The sequence below is a fragment of the Electrona antarctica genome (assembly GCF_951216825.1).
Source record: "Electrona antarctica genome assembly, chromosome: 21".
In the NCBI taxonomy this organism is placed as follows: Eukaryota; Metazoa; Chordata; class Actinopteri; order Myctophiformes; family Myctophidae; genus Electrona; species Electrona antarctica.
This window is the reverse complement of record NC_136802.1, coordinates 28,180,843-28,198,809: the sequence shown is the minus strand read 5'-3', so window position 1 is coordinate 28,198,809 and position 17,967 is coordinate 28,180,843. Positions and strand designations below refer to the sequence as shown.

At 44.2% G+C, this 17,967-nt stretch overlaps 1 protein-coding gene across 11 annotated transcripts in view; it reads left to right on the top strand.

Moving 5' to 3' along the window:
• The window catches only part of sorcs2 (sortilin-related VPS10 domain containing receptor 2), a 244,054-nt gene that overhangs the window by 103,983 nt on the left and 122,104 nt on the right, over nt 1-17,967 (top strand). For all 11 annotated transcript variants that reach the window (XM_079491683.1, XM_079491682.1, XM_079491691.1 and 8 more), the window contains exon 3: nt 13,219-13,318. In XM_079491683.1, coding sequence (XP_079347809.1) covers nt 13,219-13,318 — 100 coding nt within the window. The remainder of the gene's footprint in view (nt 1-13,218; nt 13,319-17,967) is intronic.

The window sequence follows — 17,967 nt, the reverse complement described above, 5'->3', positions numbered from 1 at the left end:
AAAAACATTCGTTTTCCGGTTGCTTTTCGAGGCCGGAAATTCCTAAGACGGTGGATTTGAATTAGTTGGAGGGGGAAAAAAACGGGTTTCAATCAAAACAGGTCGAACTAATAAGAACTAATAGAGCCGTATAATAGGTAGATCCCTGATCACACCGCTAGAACTAATACAACAGCAGACCTGAGATCACACACAACGTGGGGCATAGAGATGCTTCATCAGAGTCACTTAGTGTGACAAATTGGTTCGCCTTCCGGGACGCCTGATGTCGGCACTGTAGCCTCCCCTGGGGTGGGGGGGGTCACCTCTGACCCCCTCGGGCTGGACAGGGGGGTCGATCAATCCCATCAGGCTTTCTCTGTTCACAGATGAAGGTCACCGTGCTAGGATTAAAGGGAAACGAGGCGGGTGGTGTTCATGGGATTAAACATGCACAGGGGATATTATTATGCAGGAATAGACTATTGTCTATCTGTCTGTCTGTCTGTCTTCCTAATAACATCAGGAGTATACCGTAAAATACCTTTTGGCATACAGTGAAGATTATTCATAACATCCAAAATTGGATGTATTCTCCCGTGTTAGTGATGGTGGGGTTTCTAATTATGGTCATCATGACGGTTGTATATCTCTTATTCGGGTGACCTCCCGTCCGGACGGTGTCACCTTCAGTCACAGAATCACACAAGCTTCTCTTTTCTCACGAAAAGTGATTTCCCTTCACTGACCAGGCCTCCACATCCCCAGCTGATCCCTTCACTGACCAGGCCTACACACCCCCAGCTGATCCCCTCACTGACCAGGCCTCCACATCCCCCAGCTGATCCCCTCACTGACCAGGCCTCCACGTCCCCCAGCTGATCCCCTCACTGACCAGGCCTCCACGTCCCCCAGCTGATCCCTTCACTGACCAGGCCTCCACATCCCCCAGCTGATCCCTTCACTGACCAGGCCTCCACATCCCCCAGCTGATCCCTTCACTGACCAGGCCTCCACATCCCCCAGCTGATCCCTTCACTGACCAGGCCGCCACGTCCCCCAGCTGATCCCTTCACTGACCAGGCCTCCACATCCCCCAGCTGATCCCCTCACTGACCAGGCCTCCACATCCCCCAGCTGATCCCTTTACTGACCAGGCCTCCACATCCCCCAGCTGATCCCTTCACTGACCAGGCCTCCACATCCCCCAGCTGATCCCTTCACTGACCAGGCCTCCACATCCCCCAGCTGATCCCTTCACTGACCAGGCCTCCACATCCCCCAGCTGATCCCTTTACTGACCAGGCCTCCACATCCCCCAGCTGATCCCTTCACTGACCAGGCCTCCACATCCCCCAGCTGATCCCTTCACTGACCAGGCCTTCACATCCCCCAGCTGATCCCCTCACTGACCAGGCCTCCACATCCCCCAGCTGATCCCTTCACTGACCAGGCCTCCACATCCCCCAGCTGATCCCTTCACTGACCAGGCCTTCACATCCCCCAGCTGATCCCCTCACTGACCAGGCCTCCACATCCCCCAGCTGATCCCTTCACTGACCAGGCCTCCACATCCCCCAGCTGATCCCTTCACTGACCAGGCCTCCACATCCCCCAGCTGATCCCTTCACTGACCAGGCCTCCACCTCCCCCAGCTGATCGGAGTTGTCTGTCTGTCGGACTCGGTCACAAGTTATACATACACAGTACCTTACATCAAAGGCACCTCTTTCAACCTTTCATTCTTTTTGATTAGCGGTGCTGAAGTCAGGGTTTATAATTAGATTTGCCCCCAAGGCAATATAGGTTGAATGGGCTCGCAGGGGAACAGAAAACGGGAAGGGGATTTGCCTTTTAGACTTTGAAGTAGACCGTATATAAAGACACTATAGGGCTTTAACCAACTAGTCGACTAGTAAAACCACTAGTCGATCTCGTTGATACTTGAACAGTCGAGAAGATTTTTTTCGGGCCAAACTGGACTAGAGAAAGAGACTCTAAAGCCTGCAGCATTCTCAAAAGGAAATATAACTTTTGTACCCCAACATATAGGGATATAATATACTGGGGGAAAAACACAAAAGGTTGGTAATTTGGGCAATGATATATAGTCATCTCAATGATCTCTACAGTGTAATAGTATATAGCCAACTCAGTGTTCAACAGGGTGTATATATTTTTAGCCAGTTCAGTATTCTCAGTGTGTGCATATATAGAATGCAAGCTGAACACCATTTGAAATTCATTGCCTTGACAACAGCGATTTGGAAAGTGAGAGAGGCAGCGTGTCTACCTGTCCCCCCAAGGGGCCTCATGAGCATGTCATTTAGATAAATGTCCACAATTAAGAGCCATGATCTCCCTGCTGTTTCCATTGGTGCCATGGGGTGCGGGGAGAGAGAGCCGCTGCAGGGAACCTCAGGCTACCAGAGAAAGATGGAGCAGGCTACCAGAGAAAGATGGAGCAGAGAGGAGCTCGCATTGAGTGTGCCTCTGGCTCATCCATTGAACTGGGTTCCAGCGAGCGTGCAGCAGTTGCTGAGACGAGCTTAACCCATTTAGGCCTGACCTCAAAATTTAAAAAAAATCTTCTAAATCCTCCAGTTTTCTGAAATAAATATTTTCACGATTTTTCAAAAATAGCAGATCTACAAGCTCGTAGCGCGCCACTTGGTGGCGCGCTATGAGCTTGTAGATCTGCTATTTTTCAATAGCTAAATTAATAACATAATGTTTAAAACACCAAAAGGGGTTCCCGCCCAAAATGGGTTAACCACATTAGAGGAAGAAGAGATGAGAAGCGTGTAAGTAAGTGATAGGAGAATACCAAGTCCAGAGAGAGAGAGAGAGAGAGAGAGGGATTGGCAGAGGGAGAGAATCACAGTCTTTGAGTGAAATCCCTTCAGTCCTTCTGGTTCTCCATAGCAATAAAGCAAAAAAGCTAAACGGGTGTGATAGATGAGAATGAGCAGCATGCAGTCAATATTGTAGGTAGAGATGTCCCGATACTGTATCGGTCGGTATCGGAAAAGTATCGGTATCGGCAATTATTTGTCATATCGGTTCATATCGGTATCATCAGGTAAGGGGTTGACACTATGGCAGGTAATGTGGAGTTTGCCTTGGAGTTGCCCAAACTGCAAGTGTACGTTTGAATGAGGAGTCTGCTATAAACACAGCACGAGATATATAGCTGGATAGCTGCAACACGAGATCACAACACTGGTATCGGTATTCGGCATCGGGATCGGATCGGAAACGAAATAAGTGTATCGGGACATCCCTAATTGTAGGCCTATGGTATCTAGACCTATCTATCTACGGCATGTATATTGTGGTTCCGTGCCCGAGCATGCAGGCTCCTATCTGTTGTATTGAAGAGGAGGGAACTACTTATGAGTTAAAGAGGGTGTAGAAGCCATTTAACTGTGAAAAGCTGGAATTTGCGCGATGGCAGTCTCTCAGTCAAATCTGGTCACATTTAGTCTATTCAGTTTTGAGATAATTATTTAGATAATTGAATTTAATTGATACGTTCACTGAATTATTGGCTGATTGACACCAAGGGCACGCCTCCCCAGGCCTAATTGACAGAGCAGAGAGAGCATATCAAGGCTGGGGTAATTGGGAATGGTTATGCACCTGGGTGGAAATACGGCTTTTACCAGGCCAGCCAGGAGAATGCCACAGAGAGAAGTTTGTTCTGTAATGCACTTTAATGGCGAAGTAAATATGCAAACAAAAAATAATTCAACGTGTGGACAATGGTTTCTTCTTGCCTGCGTGCAGCCCAAGTCTGTGAGTGCATCAGTGAGTTTTGTCTGTTTGTTTGAAAGCTGACAGAGCCACTACAGAGGGAGTGCCACAATTTTTGTATTTTTCCAGTTTTTCATGTGTCTATGAGGTGACAGTACTTCATTAGACACCCTGGAGTGGTTTTTATGTGAAATGGTGTATTAACTTTGTATTTAGGGTTTCTTCCTGGAGGCTGAACCCTTGACAGTCAAACATGCCAATGAAATAAACAGTAATATAGTGACATCACACTATCAGCCCCTCCCCCTTTATCATACAACTACAGCTGTGGGCACCCACAGCTGTAGGGTTCAGTTCAGGTGGATCACCACCCACCAGGCAAACCAGGCATACTTAATGAACTGGTGGGCGTGCCCACATAAAAACAACATTTTAACAAATACTTTACACTTTTTTGAAAAAATAAGAGTCCCCAGTGTAGCCCAGGCCCTAAGACGGAGATTTTCACTCACTTTGACTGTGCATCGTCTGACAAAGATTGCCAGGTTATATTCTTTAAAGCTTGCGCACAGTATGGTGTCTTGCATCTCATTGCATAATTATTATTATTATTACAATGTTTTTCCTTTTGTTTTGCTCTCTGCATCACCTTGGCAGGATAATGTACACAACATATTCCCCTTTGGGGAATCTCCATAAGCAGCCTCTGTGCTTCATGGGCCTTTGCATCACCCTTCAAGGGAAACATCCGCCATTCCACCCCTCTCTCTCTCTCTCTCTCTCTCTCAACAGTCCTTACCTACCGCATGGCATGAATCACTTTCTCCTGTACAGCTTGCTGTGTGGGAGGCACTTCCATAATGCAATGTTGCATCTGGCTGTTTGAGCAGCGGTGGCTAGCTGGCGTAGCTGAGCATGAATGTATATCACCTCACCAGTACAGGGAGCCAGGTATTGTTAGTCATTGCTTCATGAAAATGAAAAAAAAAAAAGAAGTTTGGCCTTGGACGGAAACTTGGCTGTTATACCGTGCGGTTCTGGGGGCTTGGGTAGTGCAGTAGACTACCGTACAATAACGTACATTACATTTTCAGTAGAGTACAGCACAGTACATTAGAATAGAGAACAGTGGCCTGGGCCGTGGCTCAGCGGTCCAGGCACCTTGGCCGGTAGTCCGAGTCTGGCAGTGTGCCGCGGGTTCGACTCCTGATCCCAACGGCCTTTACTGCATGTCACTCCCCCATCTCTCTCCCCATTTCCTGTCAGCCTACTGTCTCTCTCTATAAAAAAAAGGGGAAAAAAAAGAATAGAGAACAGTACAATACTGTTGTAAATTGCAGTACAGTAACGTACAGTAGAGAACAGCACAGTGCATAATAGAGAACAGCACACTGCAGTACAGTAGAGTACTTTCAAAGGGCTCGTGACTGAGTTGTTACAGTAATACATTTTATGACCTGCAGAGGTCTTTTTGTCTCTCTGGGGAACATAAAGTGGACTTTGATTAAGTGTCGCCCACGAGGACTGTGGCACGACTCCCAGTGGTGGAAAGAGTACTCAAATGTTTTACTTAACCCATTCTGGGCGGGGACCCCTTTTGGTGTTTTAAGCATTATGTTATACTTTAGCTGTTGACAAATATCAGCTTGTAGGTCTGATATTTTTGAAATATCTTGAAAATGTGGCGCAAGTCTTTGAATATTATATTCTTTCAGAGCAAACGTTTTTAACTCAAATCTTTGCTTCTGGGGGGGTCCCTAGAACAACATATTTTCAGATGGGGGGTCGGCTGCCATTTTTGGGGTTCTTGACATGAAATATTGAGCACCACTGATATAGAAACATAGGTATTTCAGAAAACTGTCATGATTTAGAGGACATTTTTTTTTATTTCGATGTCAGGTCTAAATGTAAGTAAAAGTATACATAGGCTACTGCAATGTAGATGTAGTACTCCGTTACAAGTAGAAGTCCCGTATTCAAAATGTACAAAAACTACAAAAGTATTGGCATCAAAATGTACTTAAAGTACTGAAAGAAAAAGTACTCATATTGCAGAATGTCCCATTTGACAAGGTCAAAATGTGTACAAAATCTTTTGAAAATAGCAGATCTACAAAAGCTACGCAACGCATTGTGAGCTTGTTTGATCTGCTATTTTCAAATGGCCGAAATATATATATAAATAAATAGGGGTGATTTTTAACCCGCATCACGGGTGAGTCTTAACCGGCCACCAGTATTGTTTTCGTCGACTAAAACTAAGACTGTTCGTCGACTACCTTTTTTCACTGACAAAAACGAAATAGAAACTAAATGAAAACTAATAACTAAACTAATAACTAAAAACTAATAACACTTACTTCCTGGACTACATGTTGTCTCAGTAAGACAGCCCCCTCCCCCTATCCACAAGGAGGAGCAGTGCACCAAAGCATTATGGGAATTGTAGTCAAGGAAGTAAGTGAGCCACTGGGCTCACTGCTAAAATCTAAAATATCTAAAACTACATATTACACACATAAAGACCCCCAGGAAAGTGTTCTAAATCTTCTAAACGTCATTAACATATATTTTTATGCAAAAAAGGTGAAGTGTCCCTTTAACACCTCCAGCACGATCTTCTCTGGGCTCTCCTTATCGACCTGGGTTCACACCATGCTCTCTTTAGCATTCACACCACGACGCAAGTGTGTTCGCAGCCTCACAGATTCAGTGTTAAAACTCTGTCCGCCTTGGCTGTAACCCTACAGTGAACCCTCCAGGGGTGGTTACAGAAGCCATGGTCAAACAACATGTGGACACAAAGTGAGCAAGTCCAGGAGAAACTATGTTGCTTGTTTTGTGCATAATACATACAACATTTACATTATTACTGATTGTACCAGTGTTGTTTTTGACAGCACATTTTGATTTTAGTTTTAGTCATAGTCTCTTGAATAGTTTTAATTTAGTTTTAGTCACATTTTAGTCACCTGGAATGTTTTTGTGTTAGTCCAGTTTTAGTCGACTAGCCCACAGCGTTGTGAGCTTGTAGGTCAGCATGCAACTAATTGTAAATTGACTTATACTGGATCTCTTGCCCACTAGTCCCTTCCTAACATTTTAGTCTAGTTTTTATTTGTTGACAAAATCGTCAGTATATTTAGTCTCAGTTTTAGACATCATTTAGTTTCCATTTAGTTTTCGTCAGTGAAAAAAGGTAGTTTTAGTCTACGAAAACAACACTGGATTGTACAAGATCTGTTCACCAGTCTGTACTGTATTGAAAAGCTTGGTTGTGAACTTGTGACTTGAATCAAAACATTTGAATATAATAAAACAAAATTAGTGATGCACTTTACAATCGGTAGCATATCGAAATCGGCCATATCGGCCATGAAAATGCCACATCGGTATCGGATCGTATAGACTAAAATGTTAGGAAGGGACTAGTGGACAAGAGATCCAGTATAAGTCAATTTACAATTAGTTGCATGCTGACCTACAAGCTCACAACGCTGTGGGCTAGTCGACTAAAACTGGACTAACACTAAAACATTCCAGGTGACTAAAATGTGACTAAAACTAAATTAAAACTATTCAAGAGACTATGACTAAAACTAAAATCAAAATTTGCTGTCAAAAACAACACTGGCACAATCAGTAATAATATAAATGTATGCACAATGTACACAATATCTGATTGTCAATGAGACCTGCGTATTTGCACGGAGCACTGGGGAGCAGTCGCGGTGCGACAACGCAAGCGTATTTACGTGAGTCGCTGTCCCGTGAATTTGTTGCGCGCGTGCTCGTTTCGTGCACACGCCCGCGACTCACCAGACCTGGGTACTGTTTAGCTTCTTTTTTTCTTTTTGAGTGGTGCAACCACTCCAAGGAACAGCAATGTCCGTGTTAATCTATGTTTGTGTGTGACTATGTTTCTATGTTTGTCTGTGACTATGTTACTATGAGTAGGGGCACTGTTGTGCCAGAAACAGAGAGAGAGAGATAGTGCTGCACTGTTGCCTGCTAATGAGAGAGAGAGGGGGGGGGGGGAAGTTGCACCACTCAGTTCACACGGGTGTGATTTTTTTGTTTACGCTTGCGTTGTTGCGCCCCTCTTGAGCAGACCTGGAGGAGACCTGTCTCAGGGAGGAGATCAGTCTCCAGCTCTCCTCACACGAAGCTTGTCTGAGTCATCTCCACTGTCTGCATGCTGAGCACACACACACACACACACACACACACACACACACATACACACACACACACACACTTAAACGTCTAATGTGGTCCAGGCAACAACGCCTGCATTCCTCGCTTCCCGTTTGAAAGGCCCTTAATACATTCTCCCACAATCGTACATACCACAATCAGTTTGTGGCACGAGGCCATAAAAGCTTTTTACACAATACACCTGAGACTTTATTGTCCGCAGACACTTGTAGAATGTGTGCGATCTCTTGGCATTACAATTGTGTTGTCACACATTATATGGCAGTAAATCAACATTAATGGAATCACCTTTAACATTAATGGCAACCCCTTCAGCGGTATTTCTAATGCTGGTTTGGTGCAATTACCTTCCTGCTGCTGATAAATCAGAAGCCGCCCTCTCTGAAGCTCATTTGCCACCATTTCAAAAAAAGAAAGATGGCAACGATTAGACAGCTATAACCATATAAGCTGTCGTTTGTATATGCCATTAACCCATTTTGGGCGGGAACCCCTTTTGGTGTTAGCATTATGTTATGCTTTAGCTATTGAAAAATAGCAGATCTACAAGCTCATAGCGCGCCACCGAGTGGCGCGCTAAGAGCTTGTAGGTCTGCTATTTTTGAAAAATCGAAGAACGACTGACATAGAAACATAGCTTTTTCAGACCGAGTGCCGCGCTACGAGCTTGTAGGTCTGCTATTTTTGAAAAATCGAAGAACGACTGACATAGAAACATAGCTTTTTCAGAGAACTGTCAGGATGTAGAAGACATTTTTAGAATCTGATCTCAGGTCAAAATGGGTTAAGTATACAGTACCCTATTGGGAACAATTATTTGGCTTTGCCGATAACTGCCAGTTGAACGTCTCTATAAAGCAATCCCAGATTTTGTCTTGCTTCTGCGAGACACAATGGCCTTAATTCTCCCACCGCAAATCAACTACTGTAGCAGTCAACATGCGGCCCTTCATCAAAACCACCAGCTGACATCTGAGCATTGTTATAAAGAGCCACATCTGGCAACATCCATGCTCGACAACAATGTGGAGAATATACAGCAAAGCTTGTGTCTACTTTTACCAATGTTGAGTTCGTCGACTAATACTATGACGAAAAATGTCCGTCGACTACCTTTTTTCACTGACGAAAACTAAATGGAAACTAAGTGAAAACTAAGCTATGATGACTATAAGAGTAAATATATTGGCAATTTCGTCCAACAAATAAAAACTAGACTAAATTGTTAGAAAGGGACTAGTTGACAAGAGATCCAGTAGAACTAAAAGGCAAATAATTTTATGCTTGGTTGAAAATTTACAAGCACACATGTTGTGAGCTTGTAGATTGGCTATTTTGCCGCACTTTTGGTACTTTAATTTAATTTTGATACCATTTACTCAAGTCAATTTACTTTTGCAGTATTGATACTTTTACTTAAGTAAAACATTTGAGTACTTTTTTCCACCACTGCGCGTGTGACATGCAAAACTAAATCCATTAGCCGTGTGTGAGGATCTGTGTGGCGGCTTCATCACACAGTCTTTCTTTGCTCTTGTACAAGCAAAGGGGCTCAGCACTTTTTCAGGACTCCTTTTCCTTGATGCGTGTGGTTTTGTACGAGGCACGCATATAGGAGATTAACCCATACTGGGCGGAAACCCCTTTTGGTGATTTATTATGTTACACTTTAGCTGTTGAAAAATAGCAGATCTACAAGATTTTGAAAAATCGTGAAAATCTGGCGCAAAAATTTGAATATAATATTCTTTCAGAGCGAACGTTTCTAACTCAAATCTTTGCTTCTTGGGGGGGTCCCTGGAACTACATATTTTCAGATGGGGGTCAGCGGCCAAATACAGATATTGTTGGGCGTCCTTGACACGAAAATGTTTGAGAACCACTGACATAGAAACATGGGTTTTTCAGAAAACTGTCAGGATTTAGAAGACATTTGTAGAATCGATGGTAGGTCTAAATGGTTTAAGAAATGACGTTTTCCTGCACGCAGCGGATGCACGTCCAGTCCTGTCCGTTTGCTTCCATCACCCCGTTTCCACTCTCTCAGTATGCCGGGCGGATGCTCTTCATTTGTCTTCCTAGAGGTGTCGGGGTGCTTCAAGAGGCCTTGATGTACGAGGACATCAGGATGGGAATCAGTGCCCTATACGTCGTCCTGAAGTACAGACGCATCTCTGTGCTTCCTCAAGCGTAGTGGCAGAAAGCACCATTTTTTCCCCCCCAAGGTGTCTTGTCTGTCTTCTTGAGAGTTATTTTTCCTATATCCAGCTTTGAGGGTTTGTGTAAACACAAACATTGCATGGCCAGTTTTCAGTGTTTGTCCTCACGCAAACATTGAATGCCATTGACAATGAATGGCCAGTTTTGAATGTTTTGCGTAAACACAAACAGTGAAGACGAAATTGTGATTGGCCGGAATGAGATGATGATGACGATGTATGATGATAAGAGCGCCCCTCACTTCACACGGGTGTGATTTTTTAATTTGTGTCAGTCCTCCGTTATTTGTCCCTGTATTGTTTGAGGGGCGATAGGAGCCCCTCCTATAATTTTAAGAAATAGAAGAAGAAGAGAAAGAAAGAAAATAAACACATTTATTGTAGTTTGTTGTCTATTATCGTGAACATAATATGGGTGTAATATATGGAGTATGTTAATATAATGACCTAGTTTTATAATAGGTCTTCCGGCGGATTTCTTTTAACTCTGAAAGTACTGAAAGCCTACTGCACTATAGTACTACGAATTGTTACATCAAACAACGACGTTCTACACTGTGTGGGTTCAACCAAGCAGCGTTCCCTCTATCTCACTCTCTTCTTCTCTCCTTTTGCCCTCTCCACTCTCAGGCTTTTTTCTGCCAGAGTGGAACTCACATATACTGGAACAATAGTTATATTTCAGATGGAACAATAACCGTGGCTGAATTTCACTCTTGCAATAATAAGAATTCACACACACACACACACACACACACACACACACACACACACACACACACACACACACACACACACACACACACACATTAACCAACCAGGTCAGACAGTGTCCTCCTTACATTATTGCACTGTATACTGCTGTTACTTCACAGCTAGTCTCTCAAGACAGAATGTTGACTCATGTCAACTCACACACACACACACACACACACACACACACACACACACACACACACACACACACACACACTCGCACTTTTAACGTTATCTTAAATCATCTCAGGTCTTTCAGTGGTAATTAGACCTATTGACCCCCCCCTACCTACCCCCACCCTGCCGGCCGGCCAGCTACCATACTATACTATAGTAGCCAGCCGGTGGAGCGGGGCTTTGAGTTAAGCACTGAGCCCTGTGTGTCAGTGCTGGATGTACTCCCCATGGCCCTGACTGATCCAGGTTAAACAGCACACAGCCAGGAAGATGAACACATCTGCCGTTTCACCTCGGGAACTGTAGATCGACCCTGCCTGCCTTTCACCTTTCAGTTTGACTTTACTTGGCAGAATTGGAGAAATAGTAAAGCTGCTAGCTTCTAGTGTAGCCATCAATCGCCAGCACGCACAGAGCATAGCAAGAGATTGGGTTAGGCAGGCAGGGCTGTGTGGTTCCTTTTTATTAGCTTTGAGGCAAGGATATAGGAAACACATTAATACAGTGACATTAGTATGCATAAAACAAAATGAGTAAAAATAACATTTGGACGATGCACTTACCTCCCGATTCTAAATCAATGCCTATAGGTGCCAATTCGATTCATATTGCGATTCTTAATTATATTGCCATTCTGCGCAATTCAACGATTTTTTGCGATTTTTACTCTGCTTTTTTAATACTAGAATATTTTAAAACAATTATAAGCAATATAAACCACGAACCAGATATCACCAATCAGTCTTTCTGACATGAAAAAATAAATAAAAATAAAAATAATAAATAAGATAATAAATAAATAAATGGTGGCATTAAAATCGCGATATTTGAGTGAATCAACCACCCCTAAATTCCAGTGCAAAAGAGAAATATAAAAAGAAAAAAGCAAAGTAACTCAATCGGAGGCGCCAGCAGCAAACAAAGGTCTCAGGTCAGTTGTGTTTTAAAAAAGTTTTCTGGGAGTTTGTTCCAGATATTGTATGTGGTGCATACACAACGAAATGCTTCTTCCCCGCTTTTATTTTTGGTTTGCGTTACTTAATGTACAAGAAGTCTACACAATGTGGAGAAGGTAGAAGAATTGTTAGCATGGAATTGTGGACAGAATATTATCAAAATATTATGTTTTGGGTCTGAGAGGCTGAATCTAATCAAACGGTGGTTCCGTGGCTCAAAATGCCAAATAAATAACGGGCCTTGATATGAAAAGGGTTGAAAAAGCACTGTAATAGACCCAACAGTAGTGTTTTGGCAGGTTCAGGCTCACTGGCTCCTTATGAGCCAATCCATGACCTTTTGATCTTTTGGCATCTGGTGCACTTGATCTCCTGACATACATAATGAGTCTGGCATAGAGATCTGGCCAGACGCACGCACGCACGCACGCACGCACGCACGCACGCACGCACGCACGCACGCACGCACGCACGCACACTGGTGTGTGTCGTCTGGCTGCCCCCGATCTTGTCACTATAAGGATTGTTAGAAGGAGCAGAGGTGGTGCGAGGTTGAATTACAGTGAGAGAGAGAGAGAGAGCGAGAGAGAGAGAGAGAGAGAGAGAGAGCTGATAGAAGGCCCATAGGAGCATTTTGAGACACAACAAGGGATAGTTTGTTGCTCCTTTGTCTGGACAAAATGTATTTAATTCCAGCTGTAATCTGGTTCTGTCAAATGTGACCAAATTTGACTGAGGGACTGCCATTGGATTTTTTTGAGTCACATGAAAGCAGGGAATCATAGCTTCAAATTGACTTGGTTGGTTGTTCAGTTTGACCCACCAGTTTTGGAGATATGGCTTATAGAGTAATGTCTTGACAGGCTTGAAAGGTTCACTTCTGTGGTCTCTAACATTACACCTACTTGTTTAAGCATTTATTTCATATTTTCATGTCGATTTCAGCTCTGACAATTATTTCAGACATGCTCTAGTATGTGAAGAGTCTGCCTGTGATATTAACTCATTTTGAAAGAATGAGTCAAATCTGGTCACATTAATTCACTCGGTTTCTATTCCACCGAGTTCATGAAGCTAAAAATAATTGAAATGTACAAAATAGTCGCTTTCAAAGTTCACTGATGTCTATTTCTTCTTGTCCTTGTGCATTGCAGGTCCAGTGACTATGGGACCACGTACACTAAACTCAACCTGATGCCAGGAACCACCATCATTGTGACCAGCTTCTTCATCTGCCCCACCAACAAGAAAAAGGTAGGACACATTTTCTCCATTCCTCTGGAGGCTCCATTTGCCTTTTTCTCAGAGAATCGGAAAGCTGTGGTATATTATTGGTACCATAAATGGGTAAATGGTGCATTTATATATAGCGCCTTTATCCAAGGCGCTTTACATAAGTTGTGCATTACATTCACCCATTCACACACACATTCATGGCTACTTACTTTTGCGACAAGTGCCAGTTTTTGTCCTTGAAGCTGCCTTCAATAACAATTGTGCAATTTGCACAAGACTGTCTGTGTCTTGTTTAGTCAAACACAAATGCTCTGGATAAGCTCGCTTCTCCCCCCCCCCCCCCCCCCCCCCCCCCCCCTCTCTCTCTCTCTCTCTCTCTCCTCTCTCTCTCTCTCTCTCCCCTCTCTCTCTCTCTCTCTCTCTCTCTCTCACACACACACACACACACTCCCCGAAGGATATTCATCTTCACAGGTCTGTTCAACACCCACAACAAAACAAATTACATTACACCAAGACAATACAAAAACATGAGGTCCCCACTGTGTACAGAACCATTATCGGTGGGGCAGTTTGTTTAATTTAGAGGGCGGCAGTGGCTCAGGGGTAGAACTGGCAACCGCAAGGTTGCCAGTTCGAACCCGGGCTCCCCCAGAGTTAGTGTCGAAGTGTCCTTGAGCAAGACTCTGTCTGAACCCCTAATTGCTCCTTATGTGCTGGTTGGTGTCCTGCATGGTTTCCGCTGCCATCGGTGAATGAATGTGTGTGTGAATGGGTGAATGTAATGCACAATCTATGTAAAGCGCCTTGGATAAAGGCGCTATATAAATGCACCATTTACCATTTACCATGTGCCGCGATGGCTGAGGGGACAAAGCTCCTACTAAAACGGACCTTTTTCCATGGCAGGGTTGTGTATCTTTGATTCTTTGTCCTGATGGCATGAGGTTGAAAAAGTGATACAGTGTCACGTGATATTGAAAGTGCTAGCCGCGTGATGGCCGGAAATTGTTGGTGTATAGGGAAGTCCGATGATCTTGGAAGCAATACGGGTAATACTGAAAAGTTTGTTTCTGTTAGGCATGGACAGTATATGGTGTAGAAACATGCGGAACAACTCAACTGAATAATGCTTTTGTACAATAATAAGAATCACCACCAACTTTGCTGGTTGAGTGGAGGTGACTATTATGATTGGACCAGTGACTGTGGCAGCGTGCCCTGATTGGCCGACGTTATACTGTCAGGGCCCAATCGATGAGGAGATGCAGGAAGACTAGATGTAGTCACTCTAGTTCTCACCATGAAGCTCCCCCTCCCCCATGTCCTTCTGGGATACTCTCTCTCTCTCTCTCGCACGCACGCACGCACGCACGCACGCACGCACTCACGCACGCACGCACACGCGCGCACGCACACACACACACACACACAGAGGCAAGAGCAGTAGCATTTAATTGCTTGGGAATAGAGGCCTCCTAATTTCCCTCAGGGACCAGAGAGAGAGGAACAGAGAAACTGCGAGAGGGAGAGAGATGTGGGGGGAGGAGGTATAGCTCTGGTCCATAGCTCTAATGCCTTTGCATTAGACTTAGAGCTATATATGGTCGTCTTCCTGCGCTCGGCATGAAATGCAGACCAGCCTCTCGACTGTCTCGAACGTTTTCGCTACTCACCAATACAAGGCTTGTGTTATTAGAAAGCCTATACTTTCCGCGGTGGATGCACTCTGAGCCCCCCCACCACACACATACACGTATAAAATGCACTGAAAGGCCAGAAAGGGATTTATTTTTTTCACCGGAAGGAAAAATCTTTGTCTATGGGGGTTTTTTCTTGGCTATGTTGGTCGGAGGGCGCAGTGGAGTAACTAAAATATGTTTCTTATATAGCTAGGGAGGAGCTAGGGAGGAGGTATAGCTGGGAGGGGGTTGGTTGGTTGGTGGTGTCTGGGGAGGTCCTGCTGTGTGTGAGAGAGTGTGTGTGTGTGTTCTGACGGTGGGATGTCTGGTAATGGGAACTCTGGAACAAGACGCTGCTTAAACACACCTGCAGGCCTATAGCAAGAGGAGTGCTGTGACGATGTGAGCTCCAACACGGCTCCCTGGAGTGCGTGCGTGCGTGCGTGCGTGCGTGCGTGCGTGCGTGCGTGCGTGCGTGCGTGCGTGCGTGCGTGCGTGCGTGCGTGCGTGCGTGCGTGCGCTCATAACCACGCAGGGGGTTTTGTGCATGCATATATATTTCAGTGGTTTTCAACCAGTGAAATATATAATGCATACAAAAAAAAGTTAAATGATAGAGTTGGTAACCAAATGGATCCTTATTAGATCTTTAACTCTTGAGAGCGTAAAATGAAACCAAATGAAAATGAAACCAAATGGACCCGTAAAATTATTGTTAAACATCTGCATTACTTAATTTACAAACAAAATATTCTACGATAGGGTCTGTGAGGCTGAATCTAATCAAATGGTGGTCCGTGGCTCAAATGCCAAATAAATAATGGGCCTTGACATGAAAAGGGTTGAAAACCACTGATATATTTGGTAGTAGTAGTAGTAGTAGTAGTAGTAGTAGTAGTAGTAGTAGTAGTAGTAGTAGTAGTAGTAGTAGTAGTAGTAGTAGTAGTTATTTTTGTAAACGTGCATGCTTGGAATTGTGTCGTTAGCATTGTGTATAATTATTACTGTAGTGCATTGCATCACAATAATAATGCAGCATAGTACAAGATCAAATGGATCCAACTGGGTCCATCAGACACGCAGAGAGCGAAATCTGGAGCATTGACATCTTGTGACAGACAGTACATTTCTGAAATCAGCCGGCAAATGTTCTCGGTTCGCTGTGGAGTGCACTGGTTGGTGACGTTTGACGTACAATCACGGATGTCTAAAATCATCATGAGATGCATATAGTGCTGCATAGGAATGTTTTTGGGGGAGGGAGGATACGTATGGCCGCCTACTATAAGTGAAGTTCGGGGCCACCACACAGTGAACAAGTCTGATTTCGAGAACATATTGAATGCAATGAACTGTCATTAACGTTAACATCATTGGCTGACAGCCTCATCACCAGTGGTGCATGTCGCCATTAACACCCGTTTGGCAGAAAGAGAAAAAGAAAAAAAGCAGCGCTTGGAGAGCCAACTAATGTCATCTGCATGCTGAATGAGCAAAGCTATCATGTGCAGCTGTGTTGATTTCCTCGACTATTATGATGAAAAGCGTTCGTCGACTATACCTTTTTTCAAAAACGAAATGGAAACTTAAATGAAAACGACGCTATGATGACTAAGACTAAATATAAGGGGCGAGAAAGGCCCTTATTCCTTTTCGGATTTCAGGAGGTGTAGTCTCTCTCTATATAGCATTCGGAGATTGTGGAATAGTTGTCTGGCTATATGCGAGACTACACACACACACGCACGCACACACACACACACTAATCAATACCGCTAATCACATCACAGAGGCGGCAGACGAGTGGCTCTGGGCAGCCTGGCGAAGGGGATTACAACGTGGTGTGAAGAGATCACATTGAGAAGGTGTGAGGGGGTGGCCCGCGGATAATCGATAGGTCCAGAAGCAATTAGAGGAGAGGAGAGAAGTCAGACGGAGACGTCTGGCCTCTCTCCACCACGGTGCGTCGCGGAGAGCTCCATCCATTAGCCCGCCGAGACCTGGAACGCACCTGGGTCACCTTTTTATAGTCTTTTAAACACTTTTGCCGTTATTGTGAAACTTTAGCCGTTGAAAAATAGCAGCTCTTCAAGCTCGTGGCGCGGCACCGAGTGCCGCGCCACGAGCTTGTAGATCTGCTATTTTTTAAAGAAATCGCGAAAACGTGTTAAACGTGTAATCTTTGATTCTAAGGAGGTCCCCTCCTGGGACAAAACATTTTGAGATGCAGGGGCTCTGCTGGCCAAATACATATATATCATTCATGGGGATCCTTGACAGGAAAAAGGTTTGAGCACCACTGATATAGAAACATAGGTTTTTTTCTGAAAACTGTTAGGATTTAGAAGACATTTGTAGAATCTATGGGTCCTCAAGTCGTAATGGGTTAAAGACCTGCCGTAGCGTAGAGTGTTCGCATGGCAGAGGACTGAAAAGGGCCTTGCATTGCACTTCAGCAGAAACAAATAGGCTTCGAGGCTGCAGCAGGTCTGCTGCGCGCGGGTGATTTGTTTTGTATTTTTTTTGTCCGACGGTTGTCTCGGTAAAGCATTCACTTAACCTCATTGATCACGGAGAAGAACAGACCTCGCAATTCTGTTCTTTATGTTCCCCGTGGTACAAAGGGCTCGTCGGATGCACTTAACCCACTCTGGGCGGGAACCCCTTTTGGTGTTTTAACATTGTGTTACACTTTAGCTATTGACAAATAGCAGATCTACAAGCTCATAGATAGGTCTGCTATTTTTGAAAAATCGTGGCACAAAAAGAGTGAACGTTTTTAACTCAAATCTTTGCTTCTGGGGGGGTCCCTGGAACAACATATTTTCAGATGGGGGTCGGCGGCCAATTTTTGGGGGTCCTAATGTTTGAGAACCATGCACTGACATAGAAACATGCGTTTTTCAGAAAACCGTCATGATTTAGAAGGCATTTGTAGAAACGTCCTCAGGTTTAAATCGGTTAAAATACTCACGACGCATTGCT